This window comes from Botryllus schlosseri, chromosome 3 (assembly GCF_051294905.1).
Source record: "Botryllus schlosseri isolate E-star chromosome 3, Bs_hap1, whole genome shotgun sequence".
Classification (NCBI taxonomy): Eukaryota; Metazoa; Chordata; class Ascidiacea; order Stolidobranchia; family Styelidae; genus Botryllus; species Botryllus schlosseri.
Window position 1 is genome coordinate 9,726,514 of NC_137238.1, and position 26,032 is coordinate 9,752,545.

At 39.8% G+C, this 26,032-nt stretch overlaps 2 protein-coding genes and 1 long non-coding RNA gene across 3 annotated transcripts in view; all 3 read left to right on the forward strand.

Moving 5' to 3' along the window:
- The window catches only part of LOC145434888 (uncharacterized), a 264,906-nt gene that overhangs the window by 151,316 nt on the left and 87,558 nt on the right, over nt 1-26,032 (forward strand). The gene's annotated exons all lie outside the window — the stretch shown is intronic.
- On the forward strand, nt 1,124-5,597 carry LOC145434865 (sterile alpha motif domain-containing protein 3-like). The gene is made up of 7 exons (XM_080312111.1): nt 1,124-1,260; nt 1,371-1,464; nt 2,739-2,900; nt 2,962-3,174; nt 3,245-3,371; nt 4,226-4,305; nt 5,330-5,597. Exons 1-7 carry the CDS (start codon nt 1,124-1,126, stop codon nt 5,582-5,584), a joined length of 1,068 nt encoding a protein of 355 aa, XP_080168237.1. The 3' UTR covers nt 5,585-5,597.
- On the forward strand, nt 12,227-16,700 carry LOC145435742 (sterile alpha motif domain-containing protein 3-like). Its single transcript, XM_080313027.1, has 7 exons — nt 12,227-12,363; nt 12,474-12,567; nt 13,842-14,003; nt 14,065-14,277; nt 14,348-14,474; nt 15,329-15,408; nt 16,433-16,700. The coding sequence occupies exons 1-7, from the start codon at nt 12,227-12,229 to the stop codon at nt 16,685-16,687; spliced, it is 1,068 nt and encodes a 355-aa protein (XP_080169153.1). The 3' UTR covers nt 16,688-16,700.

The following is a 26,032-nucleotide window of genomic DNA, read 5'->3' on the forward strand; positions in this document are numbered from 1 at the left end:
TGTCTGTTTACCATGTGTGAATACTTGTTACGCAATGACGAGCGGAGCTAAAACTTCTGACGTAATAATGAGTCAGTGGCAGACGTTTGTGCTAACGCTAACGTGGTATATTATCTCATTCTTGTTCACGAATACTCAGTTTATGTCATAGTCCTTGTACAAACAAAAAGTAATCGTTCTTTCACAAACTAATCGATTAGATATGGGAAGTAGTCGATTACGATTACGATTACTTCGCATTTTTTTCGAATGTAATCGATTGCGATTACGATTACTTCAAAATGCTGTAATCGTCGTAATCGATTACGATTACTAATCGCGATTACCCCATGTCTGGTATACTATAGATAGAGCTATTGGGTATTCGTATTCAAACTGGTTCTGTATTTAATTTTACCATCAGGAGCTGCATATTTATAATTTGGATTTTCATTGCGACTGTTGCAAGGAGACATTTCGTTTGAATGAAAGGAAATCTTCTGATATATTTCTGGCGTCACAATTTTTGTAAATGTGAGAATTTACTATGAATACATTCAGTATGATTCTGCCAATACTAAACGACGGATCACGGTCACGGACGATGCATAACTTGTCTTCAGTCCCGCTCAGTCCGACGTTTAGTATTACAGTATCTGTGGTTAATCAATATAGTGTTATACTGTCATTCAGCATAATAATTGATACCAGTGCGTTTTAGTTGTGAATTGAATGTTAAAATGTAAAATGTATGACTTAACAGGACATCAGTAGAGAAATTACTATGAATGTGTTGAAATGTCCTATCCTTGCATGCATGAACCAGTACTTGGACAGGAAGTCTCTATTGGCTCAGGTTCGGCGCTGCCACTATATGTGTACAAACTGCAAGTGTTACGGGTGAGTTTAGGCTTGACTTCATTTATCAATTTTTTCACCTCTATACCCAATTTTCCTAGAAAAAGTACAAAGCGTTTGCGACAGCAGCATCACTAGCGACTCCCTAACTGTGGATTCATCTGAACGTGATGTGATGGATAATTCAGTTGAATCATTACTGGATTCATCTGAATCTATTGTGACGAATGATTCAGTTGAATCATCACTTTCACGTTCACACCAACGATGGCCTGTGGTCTACAACATGACAACTTTTCCTCAATACCTGGTGCAACGCATCAAACACCTAGTACCTGGGAGCGCTGGCAATATTGTAATTCCATCAAGACTGAGAAAAGAGATCAGGACAATTCTCTTTCAAGATCTTTTGCAATATACTTTGTAAGTATAATTCTATTCAATTCATCCATGGTATTTTGTTTTGAAACTCATGCATGCATTTCGTTAGTTTGGATAGATATCAGCTAACTACATGCCGATCTATCTAACAGGTACCCCACTGCGCATCAGTATAAAGAAGTATGCTCGGCATTATTAAGAAACTATCCAGTTTTGAAAGACAATAACGAAGAAAATTCCAGCTACGTAAGTCAGCTGCATCCTGCATGTACCTGTAGTCCTGGGCAAATATCCATAGTAAACTGTCCTTGCCCATTACAGGTGAATTCCGGACTACTGTATGTTTTCATATCAGCGTATTATACGCACCAATATCGACGGCCGCTAACACATACTAATTGAATTACGTGTTGACGCCCACACAAATTTCCGCACATTGCCCAGGCCTGATATAATCTATTCTTGTTGACGATTTTTGTCCTCTTTTTTGAGATTTTGTCCTCTTTTTTGAAAATGTAGGTCAGATTTTGAGCAAATTGCGAGTGATATGCCGCAAATTAGCACAGAAGTGACGCTCCGGCGGGTATTTCGGAGTGAAAAACGGTGATTTTAGCTCTGAGCGAAAAGATGACCTTTTTTTTTTTAGTCAATCGATCGCAAAGTGAGAAAAATTCACCGGTTTTTGAGAATTCTGCTCCGGTTTTGCAAGTTGCAAATTTCTGAAAAAGTGTCCTCTTTTTAGATTTCCAAATTATGGTAAGCCTAAATATGATAAGCTTGCCAAAGAGTCCGGAAGCGCTGTCAATTAGCGAGTCACTGATGTCTGGTGAACAATTAAATACGCGCTGGTATTACGCAGCCTCGGCGACAGTTTTTGCAAATCAAAATGTCCGAACCTGCGCCACCTCGTAAGTCGGCGCCTATGGTTATCTTTTGTCATGACTATACCTGTACACTGTACGCAGCTTCAATGTAGTTCTGAAGGCAATAATCACAATTCCAGAATAACTACAAGATAATCCGAGTCCAAGTCGTTATGTTCAATGTTAGGTTTTCAGTTCAATCCACTTTTTGTCAATTCTGCTAAAGTGATTGGCTCCCATCCAGAATACAGTAATTTTCCTCAGTCTTAACAGTTTCTGGCCCTATTTTGCCAAGTATCAGGACTCATACTCGAAATAACTATTCTTCGAAGTTGCAATGAAAAATTGATTCGAGTCGAGTCATTTAACGTATTTGTAAAAAAAAAAGAATTGAGTCAAGTCGAGTCACCCAAAAATCGCGACTTGAGTCCATGCAATGGAACCACCTCAAAACAGCCCTCAAAGTCTGAAAATCGGCATTGTTGCCAACAATCGCTCAACGAAATTGACCATTGGTATGTTCATTGTGTCGTGGCGCTGCCAGTGTTGAAACAATGCCGATTTTCAGACTTTGCGGGCTGTTTAGTTTTTTTTTCTTGCTTTTAGTATTAGGACCCTCTGCAGAGTTGAGTGTAACAATAATTGCAATTTCTTCAGGGCTCGTGGCATATTGCCTTAAAGCAGAAGTTCAAGGACTATCGAAGACCGTTACAAGCTAAATTGGTGAATCAGATGAAGCAGAAGTATGGTACAAAACGAAAGAATGTCATTGAGGAAGAAGAAGAAACCAGCAGCTCAAGATGCAAAAGAGCCAGGGTTGTAAGTCCAATTAATTTTTATCTTGGTTTTGAGATGAGCTAGTTAAATTCGAATTTTTCAGGATAATTTCTGTCCGGATCTTGTCGAATATCAACACAGCATTGATAATCACATAAAAGATATACAACAAGAAGTGAAAAAGAGGGAACCAAACCAAGTCACGCTCCTAGACCGAATGAAGAGGACCCACCAACACCGCAGAAATCAGATTTTAGAAGGGGCTCAGTTATCGGAGATACTCCTGACCTATCCAGCACTATTGGATGCTCAATGGGTAAGTACAGTGGTCTATAGTATGAATTGTCATTGCTACAGGTGTATCATATTTTATGTAACATATTAAGATGTTGAAAGAGGCTGAAACCTTGATTGGGTTTGATATTTTGAAGCACACAACACAGAGCCGCTACAATGTAGCTCAGGGCAAGATAAAGTGGCCTAAAGTTCCCGAGACTATTCAAGGATTACTTGGTGAGAATATTATTTCATGAAATTGTGTGGCATTGCAAATTTTCCGCTAAGAACTTTTTTCGAATGAATTCAAGTGCAGTGGCTCTCTAACTTCTACCGTTGCGAGGCAATTGTAGAAACTTGTTTGACTTGCGCCTCACCAATAATCGTGGCTTTCACAATAACATTGTCTCGTACCAGCCGGTTACAGTTGGATTCATTTCCGAAAATTACACGCGTTCAAAATAAATATCGGAACACTAGAAGTCAGGGTTGTAATGACTCGAGTCATGACTCTACTCGAGTCAAAATTTTCTGATGACTCGAGTCATTTTTTCAAAATACGGAAATGACTCGACTCGAGTCAATCTGTGTATTGACTCGACTTGGACTCGAGTCATTGCACATGACTCGGACCAAGTCATTGACTCGAGACTCAGACGGCCAAGACCGACATTTCATTGTAATTTCGTAGAATTGAGAAGTAACCATCCTACTGGGATTTCGTCTGATTGGTACTGGTACTTGAAAATGCGACCAGAAACTGCTAAAAGGGAGGAAAATTAGTATATTATAAATGCTAAACATTCGATATCACCAAACATAGTTATATAAAGTGAGTTTAACAAGACTTTAACTGGAAACTGAGCAGTCAACATAATGACTTGGACTCGGACTCGAGTCATGATATCATGACTCGGACTTGACCCTCTACTCGATGACTTGGACTCGGTGGTGAATTGAAAAGGACTCGACTTGACTCGAGTCAATATAATAAAAGTGAAATTGACTTGTGACTCGGAGTCTTGTGACTTGGTTACAACCCTGCTAGAAGTAATCATCGATGGTTCTAATAACCTGCTTCTGCTTTATAGGTGATGGAGTGGTGGATTGGCGTGCTGGTATACCAAACATGTTTGGAGAAGGATATGACAATTTTCTTCATATTGGAGAGGTAAGCTGTTCGTAGATAGATGATGTATTATGTATAATACACATTGTTAAAACTAAACAGTTAGTTAGTTGATCGTAAACTAACTAAGGTTTATTTTTATTTGATTTTGAAAATTCAGTAGTTGTGGTTCTAGTTCAGTGGTTCTCAACCGGGGGTCCACGAAGCATTTTCAGGGGGTCCGCGAAGCCTCTAAATTTATACCATAGTTTATAACGTAATTTGTGTTTGTTTTTTTAATTAGGAAAATCATGAGGCCGTCTCGCTTCATTAAAAACTCCAAACTCACATCAACAGAATGGCCGTCTGATATGAAATGTCCTGCTGTGAGACTCATTTTAATTGCTGAATTGCCAAGAGCCTACTGATACAAAAATTTTCAAGAAAAGTCTTTTTTTGCATGCTCCCGCGGGGTCCGTGACGGTCCAAAAAGGGTCCGAGAAGACAAAAAGGTTGATAACCACTGTTGTAGTTGTTGATTTTGAAAATTCAGTAGTTGTAGTTCTAGTCTGGTTTCCACCTCGCCATCTCATCCGCGTAAGCGGTGTCTTACAAAATTCCTAGAAGTGGCCCGTGCTGCAAGTCGGCAAATACGGAATGAAAAATAAATAATACCGACCCGGTGTAAATGACCATAGTGGTAGACCAGTGTTTCATAACCGAGTCACGAGTCAATCCATATTTCTGATATGCCCCAACAACTTCTACCAATAGAAAGTGTCAAAATTGCTCAATTAAATAGTTTCATAGACCTGGTACAGGCGTCGCATAGCTTTAGTAATGGATTGGAGCTCATGAGATTGAAATACATACTTCATCGCGACTGAAATATATACTTCATCGCGACCAAAGCAGACTGACTTGACAAGATTATTTTTAAAAGTATAAATCAAATGAGCAACACTTCGTGACACAAAGTCATGTTTATAACTTGTGCATTGGTAATATAAATTGTCCTATGTACTAAACCTATCTCGATATCATAATGATCTGAAGTCCGAAGATTTCATAGTAATATATCTTTCAGGTTTCTATCTCTCCATATCCAACGATGGTCTACAATTTGCAATGGAGCCTGCACTTGGATGGACTCGTCTTCTCAAAAAACATTGAAAGTTTTGATGAAGCACTTGCTCTTCTGATCGCAGCTCATTGGATATTTAACATCAAGTTTCAGAAGACTATCAAGCACACTCTCACCTTCATTTCGTCATACCTGCTAAAGCTGCCTGGCGTAGAGCTGACAAATTCCGTTGTGAGGACTACCAATATGTTGCCATAAACAATGGAACTGTCATCATTAGGGCGATTTTTTTTTGACATGTCAAAAAAAGTCAAAATAAGGTCAAAATTTTAGCGTTAGGTCAAAAAATGTCAAAATTGACAAAAATTTTCGCAACCTGCATTTTATTTGTATCGTAGATTTTGCGCAATCGGTGAACTTATCGTTTGACATTTTACAGTTTGTAGCCTACTTTATAGGCCTACCGTGGCAGACGGCGCATTGTCTGCTCGTTGTGAATCATAAACAGTCAAATGAAACAAATAGGTTGACACGGTGTTATGCTCAGCGTACCGAAATATTCTAAGTGAAGCAAGACTGCGTGGGCATTGCATGGTTCTTACAAAAATTGCAATGTATACCATTATTGTCAGAATGAAGCAACACGGTGTGTCACCAGCAGTGTACGCACGCACAACTTCAGTGTTGCCAGCCAATAGCTGCTACAGTTGAACGTTCTTTCTCCATTCTTCTTGCTGTTGTTGTTTGTATATTCATGGTGTTTGTCGACTACAATGGTCATTTATACGCCAGGCCGATATTCCTTATTTTCGATTCCGTATCCGCCGAGTATCTGCCGACTTGCAGCACGGCCCACCTAACTATGCTTTTTATAAGACACCGCTTACGCAGATGAGATGGCGAGGAGGAGCCTATAGATAAACCTCCAACACAGTTAGGAATTCTGGAGTCGGCCTCGGTCGGACTAGAACCTAAAACCCATTGGTGTTGTAGCTGTGGATTATCCCACTACGCTATCTCGCCACATCTTCATCCTTGGCAAGCTACTTAGTAAAGACAGACACTTTTTACCCGAGAATCAGGGATATCTAGAACTAGATATCTAGATATCCCGGCCGAGAATGCAGGAAAGTATCTTTCGTTGTACTACAACAAATTTTAATTATTTTCACCATAGTACATCATGTATACTGGAATTCATCATAGGGCCAAATTTTGTTAAAATAATGTTTCGTCATGTAAAACTTTGTCAGTTTTTGAGTCAAACAAGTTTTTCAGGGAAAACTACTTCGTAGGGACCGACAATTCAAACCAGAAATGAGGATAAGTAGTACAATTCTAACATTTTTTGGGAAAACACCTAATTTGCATACGTTAGGTCAAAATTTGGTCAAAATTTACTTTTTTAAGGTCAAAAAATGTCAAAATTTAGATTTTTTAGGTCAAAATCTTTCGTTTTTTAGGTCAAAAAAAAAATCGCCCTAGTCATCATAGTTATGTAGGGTTACCATACGGAGGTTCGAGCGGGTCATTCGGAAGTCGATTGTAAGTGCCTACTTTTAATTTTAGTCAACACCACTAAATTTAAGTAAAAAGATGGTAATTCTGGAGTCATCACTTTCATTCAACACCAAAAGTTTTCCAGCAAAAAATAGCAAAATATGCTGTCATTCTTGATCAACTAACTTTCCTGAATTGGTAAAATTGTCCTCCTTTTTGATTCCGTAATATGGTAACCCTACAGTAATGGCTGTTTGAATTCGCTTGATAAAATGCATGAAATACCATACTTGTATGTTTTCAATTGGATTTGTATTTATCGGTATTGCATATAGCGCAGCGATGTGTGGCAGCTGACAGATAGGTTGGGGTGGAAGGTATGTCCCCCATATAGGGTGGAGGGTGTTCCCCCATATAGGGAGGAAGGTATTCCCCCATATAGGGAGGAAGGTATTTCCACCATGATGGGGGTGGATTTACATCCCACCATGAATGGTCAAAAGCGTGAACCACTTTTAATGGATGAAATCTCCACCTTTTAGAATTACAGTGTAGGTATCGTGTACGTTAATATAGGCTATCACTTCATTGAAAGATAGAGTTGGAATTAGCAATATGACGTCACGTGACGTCATGAGGTTCACGTTCGTGTTCACACAGAACCTTTCAAAAAGGTTCGCGTTCACACGAACCTGAACCTTTCAGAGGTTCACACCATCCCTAGTTATAATACAACCGTCGTCTGCGAGTCTTTTTGTACGTATTTTTCAAATCATTGGACAAGGGCATATATCTCATAACAAAAATCTATTATCGCGTGGATTAGGCCTACGTCTTCACATTTCACAATATAGTTCCATTCTCTGGGGAAATTCCCGAATCTACTTACGCCGAATTAAGGATGCACTTTACCTACACGCGCGCGTGCAATAAGCTGTTCAAAAATTGTTATCTAATATGATGAAATGCTGCGCTGCAATCTACTAGCTCTCGTGTTGTTCGATTGATATTGAAGATATTTCAACTTCAGTTGATAATTTATACCCATACGTCTGTCGCTAAATCTGGGTATATGCTGACTTGATATCATACCCCTATTTTGTAAGCGCTGCTAACGGCCAGTTTAAATGAACCTCAGAGAAATATACGCTAGGATTTTGGAGTCACACTCAGTCGGAATATAACCTTCATGAATCTACGTCACATCATATAATTTACTGTGCCTTTGTAGCAAAAATCACGTCGTACTGTTCCGGCATTGAACGTTTAGACCGCATTCCACGATCAGATGTTGGCATATTCGCGAAGCTGACACGCAGTGAACTATATTTCAGGTAGGTAACAACGTAGTGGAGTTTTCTGGTCCGCAGTGTGGAAACGGAGTCAACATCAGAAAGGGATAAGAGTGATTCTAAGAAATCCCATCGTATTATCTAAAATTGACGAGACGAATCAGAATCGCATTATCAACCCAACTCGGTTCCAAAACGCAGCCAAGCCGATAGTGACTGGCGGACAGAATGGAAGTAACTCGATATTGTGTGATTCTACTCCGATTTACGCAATACCAACCCACCACTTGGAACATACAGTGCTTCCAACCTTGACTATGTAACGCGAGCATGAGCATGTTTAAACCATAAGATACCTCAATAAAGGCTACTGATTACTTATTGACGGCAGTTGAACTGTTGACTTACCTATCCGGATTAAAGCATATTCCTGTTGATCAATCCACCAACTGCGAATATTTAGGCCGCCAAATTGGTACCAGTTACCTCTCCATTTGATACAAATACCCCGCCAATAATATGACGTGAACGAAATTCATGAGGGCAAGGGCCCAAATAAGAATCCTTCGTAAATATTTCGTATACCAAAATGAAGTACTATATAGCTGGGCAATACCAATTACCCGATTCCGAGTACTAACTCGTTCCTCGCCACGTGATCCGCGTAAGCGGTGTCTTATAAAAAAACCAGAAGTGGGCCGTGCTACAAGTCGGTAAATACGGAATAAAAAATAAATAATATCGGCCTGGTGTAACATGACCAATGTAGTCGAAACACCACGAACATCAACAAAAAAACAAGCAAACAAGCTAACAAACAAACAATTGAGTAGTAAGCTTTGAGTCGGGTCGGGAATTTGAGCACAGCATGCCTTGGAGTCATAATAATAGTAATACCGACCTACAAAGTTTTAAAAATGCATCTTATTAGCGGCCACAACGAAATAATGTATTCCTGACCGTGACCATTTCGTAGCGCTTTGTGGCAATGCCGTCAATCGATTACTAACTCACAGAAAGGTGGCTTCGATGAACATGCATAACCTCATGTAACGTATTCAAGAAACGACTCGACACCGTGGGTAGAACTCTATATTTCGGTGATCGAATATCCCTGAATGTGAAGGGCGACTATTTTTGTTACTCGAAACATAAATAATCGACTGTCATTACCCGACTCGAATCATTACAAGCGAAATTCTACTCGGATTCAAGTACACGAATGATTGCGTCCAGCATTACGAACCAGACCTTGATAGATAGATACTAATAGCAGATGCGAAAGAGGGGTCTGGGGGGCGAAGCCCCCCATAAGTTACGGATAGATACTTATAGGGGGGCTCCCGGTAAGTCTCGCCCAGCCCCCCACCCCCACCCCGTTCGTATGGCAACCACTGCGCTGTAGCAAATATCCAAATGAGAGATTTGATAGTTGAAGCTCGTTTCATATGAGCAGCAGTTGAACATGGGTCGGCCGACGCCAAGGAACATACGAACGCAGTCGCTTGGGGCATTGCTTGTCTTTGCCCACGCGGCGTCTCAACGGGAATCTATATAGTTAATATTCTCGAGTCTAGACGCGGAGATCAGCGCTTCTGTGCGCACTGCAGCAACGCAACTAAGCTTGGAGGAGCTGGTGTGAGTCCCTGCGAGTGAGCGTTTTTTTTCTTGGTGGGGGGCGAAAACCCGGTCCCGTGCTCTGATTGACTTACTCTAAGTGAATAAATCCAACTGAACATGGATAAACGACGGGAGTACGAGGTAACCCGTCGGTCTTCGCAATAATCAGTACACACTGCACAAGAAGTAGCTTTTTGTTTCAAAACAGTTGGTGACCCCTGCTCCAGTAGATAGCTGGGTTTGAAATGCATACCTCTTTCCCTCAAGAAAAAACATACATAGGCTATATTTTATGGGAACAGGCATTTCGTTGCCGGTCATTACCGCGCCACGATCCCACAACACACCAAAACACATATGCAGTTTCGGCCAACACGCAACTCCACGGGATGTGATACCAAAGAAATACCTTGGCCGAAACTTAGGGTATTCGTCCATTGTCAATAGTCGCGCTGAGTGGGCGGGACTAATAACTATTGTCCTTCCAATCTGGGCCCACAATGCAAATGTCATCCGGCGCATCCACAAAAGAATAAAGTCGTGACAATTTGTGTATGCGTCTCACAAAAGATATTCTTTTAGTCTGCTACGTTTGGGCGAGTACAATATCTTGTGATTATACAACGGACTGGAGGTCGCGAATTAACAACATACGGTAATTATAACAACATACCAGATGCTATGAATATGAATTACGTAAATCTGACACTCGGGGCTCAGAGAGGTTATAAATGAATAGTAATATGATGCAATTACCAATATTATTGACGAAATTCACTTTTGAAAATTGACCAACGGTTGGACAGGGGAATTGCTGTTTTGGCTGAATTGCTGATTGTAGCTACAACCCCCGCTAACATGTCAGGCTATATAAGCGGATGGTTATGGCGGCAGGTCCAAATGCTAAGTAACGAACTTTGAAATAACGATTGACGCCCTTTTCAAGTAGTTATATGAGAATAAGATATGGTTAACATAAAAATTCTGCCTTCAACTTAATACATATACAGCGAGCTGCCATTACGAGAAACGGCTAAGCTTGGCTCGGTTATGATATATATCAGCAGCTGTTTATTTGTAATGCTTCGTTGTGGAAACTGCAATGTCTTATTCTTCGAGTACAAAATTCCGAATCTTCGTCAGGTGCACTGCACGTGCGTACGTAGGCCTCCTGCTCGCCAAGCGGCAATGGTAAACTGCGTTTAACTAAGCACAACCAAACATTAATACATAAGTTACTAGTTGAAACTATAGGCAGAGTGGTGATCAATATCCTGCTGCGAGGTAGCGGCTTCTGTAGTGTATTGATAACCTGATATATACCACGGGAGGTGTTCTTACAATCACACTACAATGTCCATCGCATGTCTGTTTACCATGTGTGAATACTTGTTACGCAATGACGAGCGGAGCTAAAACTTCTGACGTAATAATGAGTCAGTGGCAGACGTTTGTGCTAACGCTAACGTGGTATATTATCTCATTCTTGTTCACGAATACTCAGTTTATGTCATAGTCCTTGTACAAACAAAAAGTAATCGTTCTTTCACAAACTAATCGATTAGATATGGGAAGTAGTCGATTACGATTACGATTACTTCGCATTTTTTTCGAATGTAATCGATTGCGATTACGATTACTTCAAAATGCTGTAATCGTCGTAATCGATTACGATTACTAATCGCGATTACCCCATGTCTGGTATACTATAGATAGAGCTATTGGGTATTCGTATTCAAACTGGTTCTGTATTTAATTTTACCATCAGGAGCTGCATATTTATAATTTGGATTTTCATTGCGACTGTTGCAAGGAGACATTTCGTTTGAATGAAAGGAAATCTTCTGATATATTTCTGGCGTCACAATTTTTGTAAATGTGAGAATTTACTATGAATACATTCAGTATGATTCTGCCAATACTAAACGACGGATCACGGTCACGGACGATGCATAACTTGTCTTCAGTCCCGCTCAGTCCGACGTTTAGTATTACAGTATCTGTGGTTAATCAATATAGTGTTATACTGTCATTCAGCATAATAATTGATACCAGTGCGTTTTAGTTGTGAATTGAATGTTAAAATGTAAAATGTATGACTTAACAGGACATCAGTAGAGAAATTACTATGAATGTGTTGAAATGTCCTATCCTTGCATGCATGAACCAGTACTTGGACAGGAAGTCTCTATTGGCTCAGGTTCGGCGCTGCCACTATATGTGTACAAACTGCAAGTGTTACGGGTGAGTTTAGGCTTGACTTCATTTATCAATTTTTTCACCTCTATACCCAATTTTCCTAGAAAAAGTACAAAGCGTTTGCGACAGCAGCATCACTAGCGACTCCCTAACTGTGGATTCATCTGAACGTGATGTGATGGATAATTCAGTTGAATCATTACTGGATTCATCTGAATCTATTGTGACGAATGATTCAGTTGAATCATCACTTTCACGTTCACACCAACGATGGCCTGTGGTCTACAACATGACAACTTTTCCTCAATACCTGGTGCAACGCATCAAACACCTAGTACCTGGGAGCGCTGGCAATATTGTAATTCCATCAAGACTGAGAAAAGAGATCAGGACAATTCTCTTTCAAGATCTTTTGCAATATACTTTGTAAGTATAATTCTATTCAATTCATCCATGGTATTTTGTTTTGAAACTCATGCATGCATTTCGTTAGTTTGGATAGATATCAGCTAACTACATGCCGATCTATCTAACAGGTACCCCACTGCGCATCAGTATAAAGAAGTATGCTCGGCATTATTAAGAAACTATCCAGTTTTGAAAGACAATAACGAAGAAAATTCCAGCTACGTAAGTCAGCTGCATCCTGCATGTACCTGTAGTCCTGGGCAAATATCCATAGTAAACTGTCCTTGCCCATTACAGGTGAATTCCGGACTACTGTATGTTTTCATATCAGCGTATTATACGCACCAATATCGACGGCCGCTAACACATACTAATTGAATTACGTGTTGACGCCCACACAAATTTCCGCACATTGCCCAGGCCTGATATAATCTATTCTTGTTGACGATTTTTGTCCTCTTTTTTGAGATTTTGTCCTCTTTTTTGAAAATGTAGGTCAGATTTTGAGCAAATTGCGAGTGATATGCCGCAAATTAGCACAGAAGTGACGCTCCGGCGGGTATTTCGGAGTGAAAAACGGTGATTTTAGCTCTGAGCGAAAAGATGACCTTTTTTTTTTTAGTCAATCGATCGCAAAGTGAGAAAAATTCACCGGTTTTTGAGAATTCTGCTCCGGTTTTGCAAGTTGCAAATTTCTGAAAAAGTGTCCTCTTTTTAGATTTCCAAATTATGGTAAGCCTAAATATGATAAGCTTGCCAAAGAGTCCGGAAGCGCTGTCAATTAGCGAGTCACTGATGTCTGGTGAACAATTAAATACGCGCTGGTATTACGCAGCCTCGGCGACAGTTTTTGCAAATCAAAATGTCCGAACCTGCGCCACCTCGTAAGTCGGCGCCTATGGTTATCTTTTGTCATGACTATACCTGTACACTGTACGCAGCTTCAATGTAGTTCTGAAGGCAATAATCACAATTCCAGAATAACTACAAGATAATCCGAGTCCAAGTCGTTATGTTCAATGTTAGGTTTTCAGTTCAATCCACTTTTTGTCAATTCTGCTAAAGTGATTGGCTCCCATCCAGAATACAGTAATTTTCCTCAGTCTTAACAGTTTCTGGCCCTATTTTGCCAAGTATCAGGACTCATACTCGAAATAACTATTCTTCGAAGTTGCAATGAAAAATTGATTCGAGTCGAGTCATTTAACGTATTTGTAAAAAAAAAAGAATTGAGTCAAGTCGAGTCACCCAAAAATCGCGACTTGAGTCCATGCAATGGAACCACCTCAAAACAGCCCTCAAAGTCTGAAAATCGGCATTGTTGCCAACAATCGCTCAACGAAATTGACCATTGGTATGTTCATTGTGTCGTGGCGCTGCCAGTGTTGAAACAATGCCGATTTTCAGACTTTGCGGGCTGTTTAGTTTTTTTTTCTTGCTTTTAGTATTAGGACCCTCTGCAGAGTTGAGTGTAACAATAATTGCAATTTCTTCAGGGCTCGTGGCATATTGCCTTAAAGCAGAAGTTCAAGGACTATCGAAGACCGTTACAAGCTAAATTGGTGAATCAGATGAAGCAGAAGTATGGTACAAAACGAAAGAATGTCATTGAGGAAGAAGAAGAAACCAGCAGCTCAAGATGCAAAAGAGCCAGGGTTGTAAGTCCAATTAATTTTTATCTTGGTTTTGAGATGAGCTAGTTAAATTCGAATTTTTCAGGATAATTTCTGTCCGGATCTTGTCGAATATCAACACAGCATTGATAATCACATAAAAGATATACAACAAGAAGTGAAAAAGAGGGAACCAAACCAAGTCACGCTCCTAGACCGAATGAAGAGGACCCACCAACACCGCAGAAATCAGATTTTAGAAGGGGCTCAGTTATCGGAGATACTCCTGACCTATCCAGCACTATTGGATGCTCAATGGGTAAGTACAGTGGTCTATAGTATGAATTGTCATTGCTACAGGTGTATCATATTTTATGTAACATATTAAGATGTTGAAAGAGGCTGAAACCTTGATTGGGTTTGATATTTTGAAGCACACAACACAGAGCCGCTACAATGTAGCTCAGGGCAAGATAAAGTGGCCTAAAGTTCCCGAGACTATTCAAGGATTACTTGGTGAGAATATTATTTCATGAAATTGTGTGGCATTGCAAATTTTCCGCTAAGAACTTTTTTCGAATGAATTCAAGTGCAGTGGCTCTCTAACTTCTACCGTTGCGAGGCAATTGTAGAAACTTGTTTGACTTGCGCCTCACCAATAATCGTGGCTTTCACAATAACATTGTCTCGTACCAGCCGGTTACAGTTGGATTCATTTCCGAAAATTACACGCGTTCAAAATAAATATCGGAACACTAGAAGTCAGGGTTGTAATGACTCGAGTCATGACTCTACTCGAGTCAAAATTTTCTGATGACTCGAGTCATTTTTTCAAAATACGGAAATGACTCGACTCGAGTCAATCTGTGTATTGACTCGACTTGGACTCGAGTCATTGCACATGACTCGGACCAAGTCATTGACTCGAGACTCAGACGGCCAAGACCGACATTTCATTGTAATTTCGTAGAATTGAGAAGTAACCATCCTACTGGGATTTCGTCTGATTGGTACTGGTACTTGAAAATGCGACCAGAAACTGCTAAAAGGGAGGAAAATTAGTATATTATAAATGCTAAACATTCGATATCACCAAACATAGTTATATAAAGTGAGTTTAACAAGACTTTAACTGGAAACTGAGCAGTCAACATAATGACTTGGACTCGGACTCGAGTCATGATATCATGACTCGGACTTGACCCTCTACTCGATGACTTGGACTCGGTGGTGAATTGAAAAGGACTCGACTTGACTCGAGTCAATATAATAAAAGTGAAATTGACTTGTGACTCGGAGTCTTGTGACTTGGTTACAACCCTGCTAGAAGTAATCATCGATGGTTCTAATAACCTGCTTCTGCTTTATAGGTGATGGAGTGGTGGATTGGCGTGCTGGTATACCAAACATGTTTGGAGAAGGATATGACAATTTTCTTCATATTGGAGAGGTAAGCTGTTCGTAGATAGATGATGTATTATGTATAATACACATTGTTAAAACTAAACAGTTAGTTAGTTGATCGTAAACTAACTAAGGTTTATTTTTATTTGATTTTGAAAATTCAGTAGTTGTGGTTCTAGTTCAGTGGTTCTCAACCGGGGGTCCACGAAGCATTTTCAGGGGGTCCGCGAAGCCTCTAAATTTATACCATAGTTTATAACGTAATTTGTGTTTGTTTTTTTAATTAGGAAAATCATGAGGCCGTCTCGCTTCATTAAAAACTCCAAACTCACATCAACAGAATGGCCGTCTGATATGAAATGTCCTGCTGTGAGACTCATTTTAATTGCTGAATTGCCAAGAGCCTACTGATACAAAAATTTTCAAGAAAAGTCTTTTTTTGCATGCTCCCGCGGGGTCCGTGACGGTCCAAAAAGGGTCCGAGAAGACAAAAAGGTTGATAACCACTGTTGTAGTTGTTGATTTTGAAAATTCAGTAGTTGTAGTTCTAGTCTGGTTTCCACCTCGCCATCTCATCCGCGTAAGCGGTGTCTTACAAAATTCCTAGAAGTGGCCCGTGCTGCAAGTCGGCAAATACGGAATGAAAAATAAATAATACCGACCCGGTGTAAATGACCATAGTGGTAGACCAGTGTTTCATAACCGAGTCACGAGTCAATCCATATTTCTGATATGCCCCAACAACTTCTACCAATAGAAAGTGTCAAAATTGCTCAATTAAATAGTTTCATAGACCTGGTACAGGCGTCGCATAGCTTTAGTAATGGATTGGAGCTCATGAGATTGAAATACATACTTCATCGCGACTGAAATATATACTTCATCGCGACCAAAGCAGACTGACTTGACAAGATTATTTTTAAAAGTATAAATCAAATGAGCAACACTTCGTGACACAAAGTCATGTTTATAACTTGTGCATTGGTAATATAAATTGTCCTATGTACTAAACCTATCTCGATATCATAATGATCTGAAGTCCGAAGATTTCATAGTAATATATCTTTCAGGTTTCTATCTCTCCATATCCAACGATGGTCTACAATTTGCAATGGAGCCTGCACTTGGATGGACTCGTCTTCTCAAAAAACATTGAAAGTTTTGATGAAGCACTTGCTCTTCTGATCGCAGCTCATTGGATATTTAACATCAAGTTTCAGAAGACTATCAAGCACACTCTCACCTTCATTTCGTCATACCTGCTAAAGCTGCCTGGCGTAGAGCTGACAAATTCCGTTGTGAGGACTACCAATATGTTGCCATAAACAATGGAACTGTCATCATTAGGGCGATTTTTTTTTGACATGTCAAAAAAAGTCAAAATAAGGTCAAAATTTTAGCGTTAGGTCAAAAAATGTCAAAATTGACAAAAATTTTCGCAACCTGCATTTTATTTGTATCGTAGATTTTGCGCAATCGGTGAACTTATCGTTTGACATTTTACAGTTTGTAGCCTACTTTATAGGCCTACCGTGGCAGACGGCGCATTGTCTGCTCGTTGTGAATCATAAACAGTCAAATGAAACAAATAGGTTGACACGGTGTTATGCTCAGCGTACCGAAATATTCTAAGTGAAGCAAGACTGCGTGGGCATTGCATGGTTCTTACAAAAATTGCAATGTATACCATTATTGTCAGAATGAAGCAACACGGTGTGTCACCAGCAGTGTACGCACGCACAACTTCAGTGTTGCCAGCCAATAGCTGCTACAGTTGAACGTTCTTTCTCCATTCTTCTTGCTGTTGTTGTTTGTATATTCATGGTGTTTGTCGACTACAATGGTCATTTATACGCCAGGCCGATATTCCTTATTTTCGATTCCGTATCCGCCGAGTATCTGCCGACTTGCAGCACGGCCCACCTAACTATGCTTTTTATAAGACACCGCTTACGCAGATGAGATGGCGAGGAGGAGCCTATAGATAAACCTCCAACACAGTTAGGAATTCTGGAGTCGGCCTCGGTCGGACTAGAACCTAAAACCCATTGGTGTTGTAGCTGTGGATTATCCCACTACGCTATCTCGCCACATCTTCATCCTTGGCAAGCTACTTAGTAAAGACAGACACTTTTTACCCGAGAATCAGGGATATCTAGAACTAGATATCTAGATATCCCGGCCGAGAATGCAGGAAAGTATCTTTCGTTGTACTACAACAAATTTTAATTATTTTCACCATAGTACATCATGTATACTGGAATTCATCATAGGGCCAAATTTTGTTAAAATAATGTTTCGTCATGTAAAACTTTGTCAGTTTTTGAGTCAAACAAGTTTTTCAGGGAAAACTACTTCGTAGGGACCGACAATTCAAACCAGAAATGAGGATAAGTAGTACAATTCTAACATTTTTTGGGAAAACACCTAATTTGCATACGTTAGGTCAAAATTTGGTCAAAATTTACTTTTTTAAGGTCAAAAAATGTCAAAATTTAGATTTTTTAGGTCAAAATCTTTCGTTTTTTAGGTCAAAAAAAAAATCGCCCTAGTCATCATAGTTATGTAGGGTTACCATACGGAGGTTCGAGCGGGTCATTCGGAAGTCGATTGTAAGTGCCTACTTTTAATTTTAGTCAACACCACTAAATTTAAGTAAAAAGATGGTAATTCTGGAGTCATCACTTTCATTCAACACCAAAAGTTTTCCAGCAAAAAATAGCAAAATCTGCTGTCATTCTTGATCAACTAACTTTCCTGAATTGGTAAAATTGTCCTCCTTTTTGATTCCGTAATATGGTAACCCTACAGTAATGGCTGTTTGAATTCGCTTGATAAAATGCATGAAATACCATACTTGTATGTTTTCAATTGGATTTGTATTTATCGGTATTGCATATAGCGCAGCGATGTGTGGCAGCTGACAGATAGGTTGGGGTGGAAGGTATGTCCCCCATATAGGGTGGAGGGTGTTCCCCCATATAGGGAGGAAGGTATTCCCCCATATAGGGAGGAAGGTATTTCCACCATGATGGGGGTGGATTTACATCCCACCATGAATGGTCAAAAGCGTGAACCACTTTTAATGGATGAAATCTCCACCTTTTAGAATTACAGTGTAGGTATCGTGTACGTTAATATAGGCTATCACTTCATTGAAAGATAGAGTTGGAATTAGCAATATGACGTCACGTGACGTCATGAGGTTCACGTTCGTGTTCACACAGAACCTTTCAAAAAGGTTCGCGTTCACACGAACCTGAACCTTTCAGAGGTTCACACCATCCCTAGTTATAATACAACCGTCGTCTGCGAGTCTTTTTGTACGTATTTTTCAAATCATTGGACAAGGGCATATATCTCATAACAAAAATCTATTATCGCGTGGATTAGGCCTACGTCTTCACATTTCACAATATAGTTCCATTCTCTGGGGAAATTCCCGAATCTACTTACGCCGAATTAAGGATGCACTTTACCTACACGCGCGCGTGCAATAAGCTGTTCAAAAATTGTTATCTAATATGATGAAATGCTGCGCTGCAATCTACTAGCTCTCGTGTTGTTCGATTGATATTGAAGATATTTCAACTTCAGTTGATAATTTATACCCATACGTCTGTCGCTAAATCTGGGTATATGCTGACTTGATATCATACCCCTATTTTGTAAGCGCTGCTAACGGCCAGTTTAAATGAACCTCAGAGAAATATACGCTAGGATTTTGGAGTCACACTCAGTCGGAATATAACCTTCATGAATCTACGTCACATCATATAATTTACTGTGCCTTTGTAGCAAAAATCACGTCGTACTGTTCCGGCATTGAACGTTTAGACCGCATTCCACGATCAGATGTTGGCATATTCGCGAAGCTGACACGCAGTGAACTATATTTCAGGTAGGTAACAACGTAGTGGAGTTTTCTGGTCCGCAGTGTGGAAACGGAGTCAACATCAGAAAGGGATAAGAGTGATTCTAAGAAATCCCATCGTATTATCTAAAATTGACGAGACGAATCAGAATCGCATTATCAACCCAACTCGGTTCCAAAACGCAGCCAAGCCGATAGTGACTGGCGGACAGAATGGAAGTAACTCGATATTGTGTGATTCTACTCCGATTTACGCAATACCAACCCACCACTTGGAACATACAGTGCTTCCAACCTTGACTATGTAACGCGAGCATGAGCATGTTTAAACCATAAGATACCTCAATAAAGGCTACTGATTACTTATTGACGGCAGTTGAACTGTTGACTTACCTATCCGGATTAAAGCATATTCCTGTTGATCAATCCACCAACTGCGAATATTTAGGCCGCCAAATTGGTACCAGTTACCTCTCCATTTGATACAAATACCCCGCCAATAATATGACGTGAACGAAATTCATGAGGGCAAGGGCCCAAATAAGAATCCTTCGTAAATATTTCGTATACCAAAATGAAGTACTATATAGCTGGGCAATACCAATTACCCGATTCCGAGTACTAACTCGTTCCTCGCCACGTGATCCGCGTAAGCGGTGTCTTATAAAAAAACCAGAAGTGGGCCGTGCTACAAGTCGGTAAATACGGAATAAAAAATAAATAATATCGGCCTGGTGTAACATGACCAATGTAGTCGAAACACCACGAACATCAACAAAAAAACAAGCAAACAAGCTAACAAACAAACAATTGAGTAGTAAGCTTTGAGTCGGGTCGGGAATTTGAGCACAGCATGCCTTGGAGTCATAATAATAGTAATACCGACCTACAAAGTTTTAAAAATGCATCTTATTAGCGGCCACAACGAAATAATGTATTCCTGACCGTGACCATTTCGTAGCGCTTTGTGGCAATGCCGTCAATCGATTACTAACTCACAGAAAGGTGGCTTCGATGAACATGCATAACCTCATGTAACGTATTCAAGAAACGACTCGACACCGTGGGTAGAACTCTATATTTCGGTGATCGAATATCCCTGAATGTGAAGGGCGACTATTTTTGTTACTCGAAACATAAATAATCGACTGTCATTACCCGACTCGAATCATTACAAGCGAAATTCTACTCGGATTCAAGTACACGAATGATTGCGTCCAGCATTACGAACCAGTCCTGCCAATTATAAACTTTCCTGCTTCCTACCCATAACACAGATTTGAGGGAAACGTACGAGGGAATTGTTACGCCAACATAGAAGACGACCCACCGGGTGAAATGCATGACGCATGTAGTACTTGCTGGAAACGTTCGGAGTACATTGCTTCCTATTTGCATTTAGATTACTACTCATTTCTTTGGACATATTATTTCCACCGGAGAAATCAAATATCTTTATTGTTGTTAGTGCGCACTGCGCAATGTCCCGGCTGTTCGATGTTATACCACAAGTATATAAAGCTCATCATAATATGACGCACGTCCTTCAGACCAAGGTATTTTTAGCTGCCGTAGAGATTGTGCGGTCACACTGAAGGCATTCGAGACGCTTTGGAGTACAGAAATTCATGATACTGATTGTTGTTAAACATAGTTACTTGAATGCTGACATTATTGCTGACTGTATCCCCTGATGAGTGTCAGCCGTAAAGCTTCGGGGAAATATGAATATATTATTCAAATGTGAAAGCATTTGATGTTGTATGATTGATCATTTCAACGCATGACTTGCGCCTCAATCGAAAAGGTTTTGTTTCCGTAAAGGTAAACAATTCAGATAACGAGTAACAAGAAAAGAGCGATGCTTCGGACATCCGCATTTACTATATGCATGAACTCAGCATAAAATGCAACCATGAAATCGCACAAACTCTGTGCGGACAACAAAAATTTGATACTGGGACAGCGATGATATCGATTAGACAGTGTCTACCAACCGCTTGACGTCGTTCGTGATTTTATCTATTATTTATTTCCGCAACACCTCCCAAGAGAGATTAAAAGTAAAACGCGCCACAATAAAAAATACCCGCGTATTTACTGTATAGTCTCGGCAAAATAGAAACTATGTATCGACGCGTGGTTGGTCGTATTATATTGAGGATTTTTAGGTCGTGAGGTACACAGGGTGCGTCCAAAACAATGTCGTCACGCCGTCAGAAATAAGGGCTTATCACTGTACCGTAATGAGATAATAGTCAAGGTAATTTTAAAGCGTACGTACTTCACAAATGCTCATTTGCGCAAGCATGATAGAAAGGTACAGACAATTTTATAATACGTCGGCGATCCTGTTTATGCGAGTTGCGTATATAGCCCATGTGTACGCGTCCAAAATAGCGACTACCAGCGATTCGAATTTGTTGAGCGCATTCAAAAGGATATTTTGCCCGAATGCGACACAATACATAGAAATATTTTCAGCCTAGCCTTTGCAGTAAAATATGACGCGATTATTCTATTACAGCATCCATTATATTCCTTGTAGTTGTAAATTGGAAACACTGGTGCGGTGGTTCCTATAGTCTTTTTAGTCACCGACCCCTTGAAACATATTTTGAAACTCACGGAAGGCTGGAATTTTCGTACTAAGTTGGAAACGATGTTCTTACTAAACGATACGGTTGTGTTTATCAATACGCGGAGAGAAATATTGTCGAGTTGGAACATTGGAACACAGTACATCTACTAATCATTGCAATAACAGTTTGAAATAATTGTAATTAGCTACATTAAAAAAGCAACAGTAGTGGGAGCTGAAATAAATGAAAAGACGGCTGTTGTCTTGTTGTCAAACTGTCATCAAGTTTTTTTTTATAAGTCATACTAGGGATGGTGTGAACCTATGAAAGGTTTGGGTTCGTGTGAACGCGAGCCTTTTTGAAAGGTTCTGTGTGAACGTGAACCTCATGACGTCACGCGACGTCATAGTGTCAATTCCAACCCTACATTTCAGTGAAGTGATAGCCTTTATTAATGCACATGTACATGATACCTGGCGACGACTCGGGCCACATAATGCCACAATGCTGAAGATCATATTGACGTTTTAAACGTCGCCAAATGTTTCAACTGCTGGGGCAATCAAATGGTATAATAATCCCATAAAATCGATATCTTCCGTTGCTTTGCCAACAATTTCGACGAGGACTTGCAAGGGAGCATAGGCTTACACCTTAAACCTTAACAGTCTAAACTAGATTGGACAATGTATTCGGCGTATGTGTATGGCTACGTTGGTATTGAGCATAATATAAAAAGGCTTTGTATACTTGCTACCGATATTATCCCATTGACAAGGTATGCAGCAGTAGCCAAGACCCCGATGGCACGAATTTTATTTTTATGGTGCAATAAACATATGCACTCAAGATTGACATCATACCCCTGCTAGATTTTTTACATCAGACAACGATATCAATTTCATTGATTGGTTGAATATAAGCATCATTCGCAGACTATGTATTTCGCTCTTGATGTTGTGTGATTGAGGGTCAAGCTCCCAGCAGAGAGTCACTAAATATTCACCAACGGAAAGCGGGATATTGCGAGCTTACTTTGGTAACAAAGCAAGTGAAATGTTTGAGATTGGTAAGGTGCATGCTCGCTTGGTGTTGATTTTTATGCTGCCAGCGTCATGCACAGTGACCCGCAGTTGAAATGCAATAAATTTCATACAAAGATGTTATGATGAAGTGAAAATTGTAATATATGAAAAAGGTTCACAGTGCAGAACCAATCAAGGTTCGTTTGCGAACGTGAACCTCTAAATTTCTGAGGTTCACACACACAACGCGAACGTGAATCTCACGTTCACACCATCCCTAAAGCCTACCCTTGTCATAACGAAAGTCCGAACGATGTCTGCACGATGATCGCTTGCAATGCATCCTCACAGAGCTATGTCGAATGAGATGAAATCAGAGAGAAGAATGATCAAAAGGGAATATATACCGCCATGGCTCGTAGTATTCAGAACGAATTCTAGATATCCCTGCAATGTTAGGGTTACCACACGTCCTCCTTTAGAAGCTTGTCCCCTCCTTTTTAAATAAATGTCCCCTTTTCGCTCAAATGTACTCCCTTTGACTTTGACAATTTGTCCTCCTTTGTAGACTAAAATGCCCAGAAAGACTTCGAAAGACTTAAATTTTGGCCTAGTCAACACAACACGATTATCAGTAAATATTTCAAAATCAGCTATTTTCTATTTCGGTAAACTAACCATTATGATTTGATAAAATTGTCCTTCTTTCTCGATTCCAAAATATGGTAACCCTTTGCAATGTCCACATAACGAAATAGTGCACAATTATTTTCGAACACCCATGCTGAAATCAATTGAACATTGCATTTCGCTATGTAAGACTTGAAGAAAAAGCGATGATTCGAAAGCCCGTGTGTCGAATTAAATTATTGAATTTTAATTGGATATGAAGCAAGGCGTTATAAGCTACAAAGATATCGATTGAATATTGTTGTTTCACTATTATTGCTGTTTCATTATATCAATTGTTAGTACAATTACGGACAGGAACATTTCGATAAGTATGCAATTCGTCCTATTGTAGTCAGATCAGAGTCACATAGAAGTCATCGTATATCATGTATGTACGGTTACCATATTTGGGAATAGGGAAGGAGGGCATTTTTTCAAAATTTCCCAACTTAGAATACCGCAGGAAAATCTTGAAAAAATGGTAAATTTTTCCCACGTTGTGGTCGGTTAAAAAAAGGTCAACTTTCCGGCTCATCTCCCGAAATAGCCGCCGGAGCGTTACTTTAGTGCTGGTTTACGGTATCTCAGTCTCATTTTGCCCAAAATTTGACCAAAATTCACAAAAGAGAGGACAAAATCTCAAAAAGCAGGACAATTAGGCGTCCTCGAAGGACATTTTCAAATACCCGAAAAGGGGGGCAAATCCTCCTTAAGGAGGACGTATGGTAGCCCTAATTTATGGATCTTTCAATAGGGTAATGAGCAACAAACTACCAGTATTCTACTCGTGTTATTATAACATTGCCGCGTTAGTCGGCATACACGAATGAAGCGGATAATAAGGTGCGTACTGATTGACGAACCAGGTGGACCAATACTCTCGACACAATAGGCTTTATCAGCACGGATAGTGCTCACGACCTTGGGTTTAAACTATACTAAAACTCCAATAATATGTACTCATAGCAAATAGCTCTTTCTCAACACAATTCCTTCCCCTGATTATGACGTAATATTTGCATGGCTTGTAGTTGTCAGGCATGGCTTCTGCAGAAGTGTAAACTGACTTCGCTATAACTTTCAATCAGATTAGCGTACTCGAATCAACAATATGCCATCACTAGGTGGTTATATAAATGCGTACAGGTGCACGAGAAGCAAGCCACCTAGGCATGCACATGATTCCACAGACTGAAACAAAGATCATCTTGATCATGACCGAACTCTGCAAGACGCGTATCGATATCATGGATGTCTCATCCGTCATAATCCATCACGTACAAATAGAACTTAACCTATCAAGTCGCTGTACGACGTTTTGAAATAACAATATCGCAGATTATTTCTATGCTCTATCGCGATCTATCAAACGAACAATGGGTATGTTGAGGTGTTTTCATCGTCAGAACGGCCGCGGTGTTATTAGAAGCACTTCAGGATAACAGAACATTCCACAAATTTTGATCAGATAAGATTGATAACTTAATCAGCATGGTGGTGGCCTGAAATGGAGTATTTAGTCATGGTGAGTTATGAAGCAAGCCGAACTTACCTACTCGTAGCCGTCTACTCACTTGATCAATTTGGAATTTAGCGCAACTTCAAACAGTGTTTCAAGAGACTCTTGGAGAAACAGAACGGCAATATACAATTGAATACTGTATTCATATTGAAATGAGGGAGAATATTCTCTCCTGGCGAGTGTTAGCCGAAATTATTCGCGTTTATTTCAATGTGAACATGAACATGAACATATAGCCTACTATTCAACTGAACAGTATGCTATAGTTAAAACGCGATTACTCGCAACTAGGTTTAGGCAAAATCGAGTAACTCAGCGATTAGATTCCGCATCACGTATAGTCGATCACAATATGCCCCGTCTTTTTTCAATGAAACTAAAATGTCCTCCGAGGACGCCCAAATGTCTTCTTTTTTCTCAATCCTACATAACAGTCTGAATGATTGGTAAAGTTCTATTGTATACATTTGCGTGACTTCAAATATAATGATGCCAATTATACACGACATTTTTTCGATCACCTATTTCATTCCTTGAATATGACGCGATCGCTACATCACCGAAATGTAGTGTTTCAGATGCTCTGATGCGAGCAATCGAGGTTTTAAGGCTCCCATGCTGGGATTAAATATCGAAAATATAATTCCTGTTGTACCATACAATTCTTAGTGGCGACAACGTAACGTTTAAAAAACTGTCTCACTATTCAACTCGAATCATTGTAATCAATAATATTTAATTGATCTGGATTCAAGTATTCGAATCGTTGTGTTGAGTCCGAGTCATAATATGAAATCATTTGCCAGTGATAGAGTCGTACACAATCGCTATCTCCGTCGTTTGTTGTAATACTTTCAAGACGATGATATTCATCATTGAATGCAGAGTCGGTCAGTAACAAAGTAATTCCACTTTTTAGAAGTACTCAAGTAGTTTCTGATTCTCAAGTAAATCTAATTTCTCGCTACTTCTCCTTCTACCTCGTAATATTTTGT